Raw genomic sequence first — 11,569 nt, 5'->3', positions numbered from 1 at the left:
CGTTTGTCAGACAATCAGTAATATTAGTTGTTAATTTGCTAACTTCAATTGTTAATTTACTAAAATTAGTTGTAAATTAAAAGACTTGTCAATAATTTATAATTGATATTAATAAATTTAGCAATTTAACAACAGATGTTACTACTTATGATTGAACAACTTATGTCAAGTCTTGCATAATTATTGATATGTCAACTTATATAATTTACAGCCAATTTTAATCAATAAGTGGAGTGAAAAAATTAACCAGTGATTCTACATAACAAGTTAAGGGTATTTTGGTCTTTCTACCATAGAAAATTTGTTGACTTTTCTCCCACAAACTGAATTAAAATTTTAATTTTTTTTTTAAATTCATTAGAAATTAAGTTTCTTTTGTGATTCTTAACTTACACTCTCCCTGGTTTTAACTTTTAGGGGAGTACAAGCAGTGGTGTTTCTTGGGGCGGGGTGGAAGTAAAAATAATAGTATACTTCACTTCATTAACAAATTAGTAGAGGAAGGGATAGATAAGACTTATTACATAGCACATGACACACCTCTTAATGATTCATTCATGTTTGCTTAAGGGAGAATTTCTATTAACGATCACAGTAGGCATTTAATTATCAATGAATCTTAAAAAAATTTTAAAACTTCATTTCAGTTCAAGGGAGAAATTTTAATGATGAATCCAAAATACCATTCACTTAATATGCAAAATCACTAATTAATTTTCTTACTTCATTTATTAATTTACTAACATGAGTTACAAATTATATGAGTTGACATATCAATAATTATATAAAACTTAACATAAGTTGTTCAATCATAAGCAACAATATCAGTTGTTACATTACTAACTTTATTTATTAATTTACTAATATCAGTTAAAAATTATGAGATCTTCTTGTAATTTTCAATTGATATTAGTAAATTAACAACTAATATTATTGATTGTCTAACAAATGAATGTAGTTTATAAATAATATTGATAAATTAATAAATAAAATAAAAAAATTAATAACTAGTAATTTTGCATAATAAGTGAAGGGTATTTTAATCTTTTCATCATTGAGATTATTTTAACTCTTTTTCCTAAATTGAACTAAGGTTTCAAATTTTTTTTAGACCCAAAAATAATTAAAATGCTTAACTAAAATTCTCCAAACTAATTTAAGTACCTGGCAATTGGCATGATATTTTTTTGATACAAAGGACAACAAAATTTACTGACCCTCCGGGAAAAGTTGTGGTTTCACCCTCATTTGATCTAAAAGTTGCTTACAGCTTGTTTGGATTAACAATATAATCAATTTTTGAGACCAAATAATCAATTTTTGAAAACATTATCTAAACAGCCAAAAAAATTAATAATTGATTACTGAGTCAAAATTATATTTTAAAAGGTTACTTATAGATTCAATTTTATTGTTAAATAATATATTTTACTTCTTAAATAAAGTTTAATAAATTTAATAATATTAAATATAACTTTATCAATAATTTAATTTTAAAAAGTATATTTTTATGATAATTTATACAGTTAAAATTAATTTTAATATCCAAATAAATTGTATTATAATATAATCAATTATAATTAAAATTAATTATATTCAATTAAAATTTAAATGAGCTATTAATATTGTTTGGTATCGTGTGCGGGGAATTGGACAAAAAGTTGTGAACGAGGTAAAGTGTAGCAACATATCCTACTGGACTGTCTGTTTGGATTGCCCACATAATTGATTTTTTTTTGGAAAAAATCATGGTTTGGGTGAAAATTACCCAAACAGCACAAAGTTTCAACTAATCAATCAATTATTTGAGCTAAATCACCTTTTGTCAATTGTCACGAGCTCTGCCTCCTAACTTCCCTTGATCGGTTTTCTAGAATCAACACCTGTGAGACGGGGGAGAAGGGCCCAGATCAGATTCACTGTTATAACATAACCTATTATATTCTTCAGATATCGCATCTCTCAAGTGAGAATAAAATTCCCGGAGTGAAAAAAAATTCAAAGATGTAAATAACAGACTTGGATTGATGAACATCCATTCATAACATTTTCATCATATATAATTTATATTTATAATGTCATTAAAGATCAACTTATATATTATTAATAAAATTTTTAATTATTATAAAATTAATGTTTAATATTTAAAAATTATATCTTTCTCTTTTAATAAATTTATTTGAACTTAAATATATTGAGTTATTTATTTTTGTAAATTAAATTATTGATTTTAATGTAATTTAAATTTTTATAATTAATTAGATATATAAGTTAAATAATATATTTTACTTCTTAAATAAAGTTTAATAAATTTAATAATATTATGTATAACTTTATCAATAATTTAATTTTGAAAAACTATATCCTTTATAATAATTTGAATAGTTAAAATTAATTCTGAATAAATTATCTAAACATTTTTAATTCTATTAAAATTAATTTTAAAAATAATATCCAAATAAATTGTATAATAACAATCAATTATATTAATTAATTATTTTTATATTCAATTATACTCAATTTTAAACCCTTCAAGATAAGAGGAGGGAAAAGTTATACCTAAAGTGGGGAAAAATTCATGTATGTTAACAAAGATGCCCAAGGTGGAAAAGCTTGGAAGGTGGGAGGGAGAGGAGAGGAGACCGAACATTAAAGAGAGAGAGAGTGAGAGTGACATTTAAGGATCACTTTAGGATGAATATAAAGTAAATTATTATTAAAATAAAAATATGATTTATTTTTTTATAAGACTTGTTATTAGTTGTTATCTATAAATAATTTGATGTGACTATTAGAAATGAGCAAAACTGAATTGAAACTGACAATGGAATCGAATTGTGTCCATTTGATTTGATTTTTCGGTTCAATTCGATTTTCTTTTAAAAAAAAATTTTGGTTGATTGGTTTGATTTAGTCTGAGAATTCTAAAATCAAATAAACCGAATCAATTGAATTATCCATATTTTTGAAAATGTAAATAAATTTTCATTTAGGTGAGTAAGAAACATCTTTCTACTACTTGCAGTAGAAGTATTTTTTTTGTTTAATGTGATATTTTAATTTTTTATTTTTATAATTTAGTTTTTAGTGCAATAGTACTAAATCTTATTAATTTTCTCATGAATTATGGTATAAGATTGCTATTTTTTTGTGAGCCTTCAACATTAAGGGAAAAAAATTGGATAAAAGAATGTATGAATGATTAGACTTCATAAATTTAAATCAAAACTCATGAATTGAATAAACTGATCGAATCGAACCATTAAAATTTGATTCAGTTATGTATTTCAATTTGATTTGATCTAAATTTTTTATATAATTTGATCGATCAGTTTTAAAAAAATTAGAACCAAACCAACTTAATGCTCAACCCCAACGATTGTCCCTAAAAAAAAGTCTACTTTAGAAAAGGACAAAAATAATGCATGCTGGCTGAATGAATATTGTAGTTTGATATAGATGAACTGAAGACTTAAAATACATCCGCAAGAGATAAATTCAAGGCAAAGGAATAATTAATGGCAAAGGAACGATTAATCTGCTTGCACAATCAAACGAATAACTGATTGAATTTGGAGCACAAGGCCAATAAGAAAGTACTTTCCTCTTGGATAATTATGCAATACCTGCAATATACTGTGTGACACACTTCAATATTTTATCTCATCCTTTTAAAACAAAACTTACCTATCCGAAGAACAACCAAAAAAAAAAATCCTGTTTTGATAAATATTCTTCAATTTCAAAGCAATAGACACAAATAAATAAATTAAAAAATAAAAAATACAATATACATAAACAAAAAGTGTTAAATGACTTGAAAAAGCAAACACAAATACACAGCACAAAGATAGTATATTAACAAACATATCCCTGTACATAATTTAAAATATTAAATAATTGATATTTAAAATCATTCTAAAATTTTTATTTTAAAAAAATATTCATCGTATCATAATATTCATATTTTTAGTTGTAGATGTTTCTCTCTCTTCACACACGAAATTCCATAACGGGAAATCATTTTGGATAATAAAAAAACAAATTTTCCAAAAGCATTTGAGATAGAAATACAGATTTTCCTAAAGAATTAATTAACAATTAATTTAAAATCAGCAAATGGAAGCGCGCTGCTTCACTTCCAAGGCTTCCCTTTTATCTCTCCCCTAATTTCAGCTTTTGTTGCTTTTTCCTGTTACCAGAGATGAAGGATGGCAATGAAGATTGAAGAGGAAAAGATCAAAGAAAAACTATTCTTGTCTCGCATATAAGAATATGACCCCTTATCTTCTTCGATTTTCCCGTCCATTCTGTTAAACTACATCTTGCCCTTTTTTTTTTATAACACCATCTTGCTCTTTCTTCTCCACCCTTCTTTCCTTTTTTCTTATCCTCTTCTGCATTTCAATATCAAAATAAAGTATAACAGACAGTAAGTAATGCAAATAATAATAAAATTTCAGTTTTACTATTTTATGATTATAACGACAAAGTTGGCCAAAAAAAAAAAGATTATAACAACAAATGATTTCGAGGTTGAAAAATCTGGCTTCTGATTTTGGCGGTCAATAAAAATGTGAAGAAGAGGATAAATCACCAGTTCAACCTCCACAATCTTGCCCATTTTCAAAAGCTCAATGTTTCTAAAAATGAGACAAAAGCATCCTATTGCATATACGTATCTAATTTTAACATTGAAGCATTATGTGAAAAATGGAGACAGCTTGTGGGAGAGATGGCGGGGGAAGAGAGGGAGTCGCTTATAAGGAATGAAGATTAGAGTTAGGACGACGCTGGCAAGGAAGAATAGGCAGTGATAAGTCATTGTAGTGGGAAGACATCCTTTCAAGCTTTGCTTGGGAAAGTGAAATAGGTCTGCTCTGGAAGTCCATAACCCAGCTAGATGCAGCCCATAGGATCTATGATTTTTGGCCCTGTTCTTCATGACATTCAGTCCCAATCCTTTGTTGCCTTCCTTTTTTGAATATGTGCTCCATGTTTCCAGCCATGGGAGCCTGAGAGTGATAAAGAAATGAAGGCCTGTCATCTCCCAAACTCAATAAATTTGAGGAAGCGTGTATATAAAGAGAAACTGATGGGAATGGGTAGGGAAACAATGTAGATCATAAAGAACATGCGAAAATCAAGATGGAGAGACAAATAGTTGTTGAGAATACAAAGAAAAAAGGGAGGAGTGTCATGTGATATTGGAAAAGCTGACAAGGGGTGAAAATATTTGAAAGTCCACGAATAAAGAGGGATGAATTCATAAGCATGCGAACCCAAGATCCAAGTCATGAAAAAATGTGAAGCCAGTACTGTAGCGTAGAAAAGGGAAATGAGTTTGGAGCTGATAAAATTGTCGTCTCGGCGGAGAAGTGTTAAGGCCCTCTAAATTATAATATAAGATTTTTTTAAAAAATTTTAAATAATTTAAAATTTAATGTATTCAATAATTTTTATATTTATTTTTAAATTATACTTCTATTTTATTTATTACTCATTTAAAAAAATCATGTGTTAAAATTTTAATTATTATCATTAAAATTTTTATATAAAATATTTAACAAGAACATAAATAAAAATATGTGTGTATTTTTAAAAATTTAAGATTTTAAATGATTTTTCTTGTGATCGGGAGGGAGTATATTAAGGCATGGAGCATGAGTCTAATGAACCTTGCACATATCGGAGTTCGGGCATGAGCGCCACCAACTCACACCATCGCTATCAAATCACGAGATGCCTGCTGCGTGCCCGCAAGTGGAAGGCCATGTTCACTGTTCACACACACGCACACCCCAACGGTGTCAGGCAATTTCGCTCACCACTGGCTGGTTTTACTTTAATTTGACAAATTTCACGGTACTACGTAACCAGAGTTTGCAGCATCGTTTATACGTAGCTTAGTTATACGGATTTAGGAGCCATTGTTCATTCTCATACTGCGATTAGATAAAGTGGAAAAGAAATTAATTATTAAAAAAAAAAAAACTAAGGGAGTCACTTTTGACCACCTTGCCGTCCCTCATCGATGGTGTTCCTCGGTGGAGGTTTACGCAATCCCATTATGCTCGCCACCCAAACCTACCGAAAGATTCCGTCTTCCTTTTTCTATTTGGCGGTGCCTTTCTATCAATGCTCTGCACATTGGCTCGCGTTCATGTTTCCTTCAGTCTCGTCCTTCTTGGCCCGGGGGATTTCATAGCGACCCTGTACCTCCTTCATGACAAGCCCTGAATCTTTACATGCGCCTAATCTCGGATTTGTTTCCCTTCTTCTTCAGGTGGCGTATGCTGGGTTTTTCTTCTTGTAAAACACTTCCAAGGTTGAATTTTTCCCTGCGGTGCAAAGTGGTAAAAAGGAGACAAATTCTGCGTGTTTTTACAATCGGAACATCCGGAACTTCTGGATTTTTCTGTCCCTGGAGGAAAACCAGACAGAAACACTATTTTATTCAAGCTTCTGGATATTTTTCTTCTTTCCTCGCAATTTTGTCGAAGCCTCTCACTCCATGGGTAACATAGGAAGTAGCGGCGCTAACGGCCGTCGGAGAAGCAATAGTAGACGGAGGCATCCGCCGCCGACGTCGCCGCCACCGTTCAGGACGCAGCCAGAAATCGCGTCCAGTCGGTCTGTGCATCCAGCATCTACACCTCACACATCGCAATACCCGAACCCTTCCCCGTATTTCCAGTACCCAGGTCACTATTCCGCTCCCCATCAGGCTATGCCGGCGCCGTTGCCGGCTCCTCTCGATCACCACCATCGAGCGGGGCCTCATCCACAAACGGACCCATCACGGACGGGTGTAAGTTACCATTGCGGGCCTGCTGCGCCTCCACCCGCACCATATGTAGAGCATCAGAAGGCGGTTACCATAAGGAACGATGTTAATGTCAAGAAGGGTACTCTAAGGGTTGAACCTGATGAGGAAAATCCTGGGCGGTCCCTTGTTGCTTTCACATTTGATGCCACCGTAGATGGGAGTTAACTTTTATTTCTCCATTTTTGAGTGAGTAAAGAAAATCTGTGTTCGGGTTATCTATTGGATCACGTGAAGAGGATGCCTGTAAAGAAAATCGGCGCTGTGTCTGTGAATTATATGCCTTCGTAATCGTGTTGGATGAAAGATCACTGTTTGCTTTCGGGTTGCGAATTACCATTCTTCCTTCATTCTTTTGTGAGCTCTTGCTACTTTAAGATCGTTCGATATTCCGTTTGCAATTTGAAACTACAAAAGCAAATCGGCAATCCACTAATTGTACATTTTGTCGTACCTGCTATCTGTTCATGCTATGTTATGTTATCAGCTATTAAAATTTGATGGTAACTTGGCTGTTAAACTGTTGTTACAATTTTTCATTACAAGTTACTAACACACAATAGCAAGGGCTACTGGCCAGCGTAAATTGTGACCGGCTAGCATAAAGAGTGCAAGCAATGGCAACAAGCAAATATCAGCATGATCACAGTTTTAAATTTTAATAGTTGATTACATAACATGAACAGATAACTAGCACAAGATGTAAAATTTTAACGAACACGGAGGTTGTTGGACTAAAAAGTGTAAACTTCGGTAGCTCATTTTAATTTTTGTCTGATTATCTTAAGTTTTCTGATTAACAGATAGTCATCTCAATGCTCAACAACAATAACGACAACAAGCTTTATCCTACCAACACATAAAATTCTTCGACAATATAGGTGGTCCATGTGAGGACCAAAGTGAAGAACTGAAGATCTGTTGCGGATTGTTAGTTTGGCCAATCATGTCATCTGATAACAAAACTTAACTTATAAATGCTGATTTCTTTATGCATATCTTCAACATATCAATCTGTCGATACATCAAAAAGACATCTAGATCCAGTTGCATTTAGTTGGAATTTCCCGTGTTTTTTGCAAAATGCTTTTTCCCTTTTCCCAAAAGGGGTAATAATCACTGGTATAACTTTTAAAAGTTGGCTTTATGCATGTTTTAGTAATTTTTTTTGGCAGAGTTGTATGAGAAAATAAAATTGTGATTAATACCTGTTATTTGAATATTTGACTATACATAATTAGGAAGACTTAATGTATGTTCAGTAACGAATTTAAAATGTTAGTGCTGGTAAATGCTAAATTTGAATTTCTGTGAGAATTTATCATGATGTCATAATAATGATGACTATGAGGATTGTTTAGTATTGTTCTTCATTTACCTGTTCTAATGGTGTTGTTTCTTGTTACCTCCATAACAGCATTACCATCCTTTTCTTTGGTAAAGAAGATGAAAGCTGCATCCTTACACCAACGAAGCAAAATATTTTAGCCCCTGTAACTGTAAGTTTCCAGCAAGGTCTTGGCCAGCAGTTTAGGCAGCCAACTGGAACTGGTATTGACTTTTCAATATTTGAGGAATCAGAATTATCAGAAGTGGGTGCAGTAGATGTGTTCCCTCTAGCAGTGAAGGCAGAAGCATCCTATGGTAAACAAGATGAATCGAATGAAAACTTAGCATCTGATAGCAGAAACTCTCAGATAACTCTAGCAGCGTTTGAGAAGGAGAAAGGAGAATTCCGGGTAAAAGTAGTTAAGCAGATCCTATGGATAAATGAAATGAGGTATGAACTGCAAGAGATATATGGTATTGGAAATTCAGTGGAGAGTGACTTGGACGAAAATGATTCTGGAAAGGAGTGTGTCATCTGCCTCTCAGAGCCACGAGACACAACTGTTCTTCCCTGCCGACACATGGTACTTGCAGCTTACATTTCTTATTTAACATGTATGAATAGATGCTGTTAAGATACTGATTGTACAGCACATATTATTTTCATCAAATATTTATTTCAGCCAAATTGAATCATTAGGATTTGCCTTAAATTAGTCTCTCTCTGATGTTGATGATCATACGTCTCAGTCCTTGAGTTCATCTTGATATGCTTTGGCTGCATTCCTTTGCTTGTTGCAGTGCATGTGTAGTGGGTGTGCAAAGGTTTTGAGGTTTCAGACAAATAGATGCCCAATTTGCAGACAGCCAGTTGAGAGGCTTTTGGAGATAAAGGGCCATTATGATAGCCAACCCGAGGAATGATGACGTTATGAAGATACAGTGTTGATGCTTCAGGCTTCCTGACCCTGTACAGCCCAACCATTATACTTCTATTCTCATAATTTTCTTTCCCTTACCTTTCCTGAATTTCAATTATGGAAATGGAGATCATGTATGGTAAGCTGTTTGACAAAGACAAATGGCTGGCTTATTACGCCTCATCTATCAACAAGTCAATATATTCTGGTCTGCGTTACTCCAAAGTGGGTTGAACCGCCTTGGGAAAAAATTATACTTAAACGTGTTATTTCTTCATGTGACTTGTTTTTAAACTTGTTTGTCTTCTAGCGTTTATAGGATGATGGTTTAGTCATCCCTCTCAGATAATCAATAATTTGTTATGCTCCTGCCGACAGGTTTGCCATTTACAAATAACTAACCTTATTGTTGAGGTGGTGGTGGACTGTTTGCAAATTTGAAATCTCTGATCATCATTTATCAACCGCTTTCATGCATTCTAGTGACATTTTAACAGGCATGGATTATGGGCGACGTCAGATATTTTGTCTGGTTTAAACAGAAGCTGGACATGTCAGGCCATGGATTTGATGATGTCTTTGGTTAGTACTTGGTACTAGTAAAGGACATCAAAAGAGAGGTTAAAAGTGATAGTAATCATCTTCTGTTTTCTTGCTTGCCAGCTAAATGTTTTTCCAAAGAGTATCATATAAAAACAACTTGCTAACTGGTCGTGTGCGTCTGCGTCTGCGTGTAGTGATTTGGTCATGCTGTTTAGAAGGTACCAATTACTTAAGTTAGGGAGCTCCTTATGATCTGTTTGACAAACAAAGAGCGAAATGTGATTAAGATAATACCAGCATACACGTAATCACCCCATCAGAATCGATCTCTCTTATGTTGTTTACCGGGTGCTGATTTGGAATTTAACAGTCGGAAGGACGGACACGGACTGAGTAAAAAGGGCCATTGAGAATTTTGAACTCAATACGATGAAATTCATCTGCCAAGGGAAAGGTAAAAGCGGAGTGAGCTCGAATTCATAGTGGATTAATGCTGGGATTATCAACTGTGCATATATGTAATTATGACCCCCATTTTAAACCAAAACGCCATGCATAGTTCAAGCAAAAAACAACAATCAAAGCAGGAAAGAGCGGCTATGGTTCGTCTTTCTGGTAGCACAACAAAATTAGCCTTGCTTGTGTATCTTTTATACAGCATATTGTTATGATAAGGATCACCCCATTTATCGAATTCACTTGATCCAGGGGATATATGGTGGCTCACACCAATCCAAGCCATTCCCAGCAGTAACGGAAAATGATTCCTCTTCTGCTATAGAAGTTGATTCTCTTCTCTCTCTGTTTTGAGTGTTTTCCCCACCTTAACATGTCGTTGATGATATTTGATGGTTTTCATGAACGATGAAAGTTGTTACTTTAACTGGTGCTTAACACATTACCATCCCACCCCCATGAAAAAAAACACAGATGCACGCTGATTTCATTACCGAAAGAGAATGATAGTGGTTTGGTTTGATTTTAAGCGCCCGACGCTGATCTGGGCGTTCATACCAACCTCCTTCCACTTCACAAATGACAACCTCAACTGCAACACAACACAGCAGTTGGACTTAGTACGAAAAACACATCAAACGCAGGAATCCATGCACGGATGCAGACTTCCTACTGATCAACAAACCATTGATGGACATAGACACCGTTGCTTCTAAGGCCCTTGTAGATGTTCATACAGCTTTCCTTCGTCTTCACACTTTTACCATCTAATACGTCTGGGCAGCCCAGGAACAGCTCATCCACCAAACATATAGCTCCGCTTTCAAATATATCTGCCAGCAGCTTCATCTCCAATTCTCCAGCATTCATCTTCAGGACCACAAAAATCCGCATCTTGCACGGTTTCTTTGAACCACGCACGGAAGGAAATCAAACTCCTCTTCTCCTACAAATGGATCCAGGTCGACTGAACTAAGCTTTCCATCCAGTCCTGGATGAGAAACAAATGTGATGCTGGGTTGTTTCACGTGGGATTGCAGGATGGAAGTGTTGTAGTGAACAAAATAGACTCTGAAGCTCTCTTATCGATGGGGGTAAGATGAAGGAACCAATCACTGATATTGGCGTTGTTCAGAAGCTCACCACTCCGACATCAATGTACACTAGCCGCTTCTTACTAGAAAAGTCTACAAAACTTGGGTAAAACCACATCCCTTTGGCATACTTCGGAGGTCTTTCCTCCACAAGCGGTTCCATCAGCTTTATGAGAGGCTTGGTAAAGGTAAGACTGGGACAATCAGCTGGAAGGGGATTCTGGTAGAAGACACTGGTTTCGGATCTTTTCTTGAAACGACCAGACTAAGTTGATTGATATATTCGACATGCACAATGCTGGAAGATCTCAGTAACGAAAGACACTGGACTAACGGACTTGATCAAGTCATTTGGGTTTGAAGCATCAGCACCCACAAGGAGGGCTCCGATTCCACCGGGC

General features: G+C 34.2%; 1 protein-coding gene and 1 pseudogene across 1 annotated transcript; one reads left to right on the top strand and one right to left on the bottom strand.

The window, feature by feature from the left end:
- The first annotated feature begins 5,978 nt into the window (after positions 1-5,978).
- LOC129300526 (probable E3 ubiquitin-protein ligase LOG2) lies at positions 5,979-9,444 on the top strand. Its single transcript, XM_054939095.1, has 3 exons — positions 5,979-6,987; positions 8,241-8,739; positions 8,957-9,444. Exons 1-3 carry the CDS (start codon positions 6,515-6,517, stop codon positions 9,077-9,079), a joined length of 1,095 nt encoding a protein of 364 aa, XP_054795070.1. The 5' UTR covers positions 5,979-6,514; the 3' UTR covers positions 9,080-9,444.
- A 1,100-nt stretch (positions 9,445-10,544) lies between these two features.
- LOC129300527 (uncharacterized) lies at positions 10,545-11,565 on the bottom strand (annotated as a pseudogene).
- Positions 11,566-11,569: the final 4 nt, after the last annotated feature.

The sequence above is a fragment of the Prosopis cineraria genome, unplaced genomic scaffold, assembly GCF_029017545.1.
Source record: "Prosopis cineraria cultivar Desert tree isolate PC_DT_omini unplaced genomic scaffold, ASM2901754v1 PC1630, whole genome shotgun sequence".
Classification (NCBI taxonomy): domain Eukaryota; kingdom Viridiplantae; phylum Streptophyta; class Magnoliopsida; order Fabales; family Fabaceae; genus Prosopis; species Prosopis cineraria.
Note: the sequence above shows the minus strand (reverse complement) of the source record. Positions and strands in the feature narration are given on the sequence as shown.

Bases quoted from the DNA above. Each gene is read 5' to 3' on its own strand.
- LOC129300526 (XM_054939095.1), top strand. From the start codon at position 6,515: ATGGGTAACATAGGAAGTAGCGGCGCTAACGGCCGTCGGAGAAGCAAT. The intron at 6,988-8,240 runs GAGTTAACTTTT...TTACCTCCATAA, and splicing joins TTTGATGCCACCGTAGATGG to CAGCATTACCATCCTTTTCT. The intron at 8,740-8,956 runs GTACTTGCAGCT...TGCTTGTTGCAG, and splicing joins TTCTTCCCTGCCGACACATG to TGCATGTGTAGTGGGTGTGC.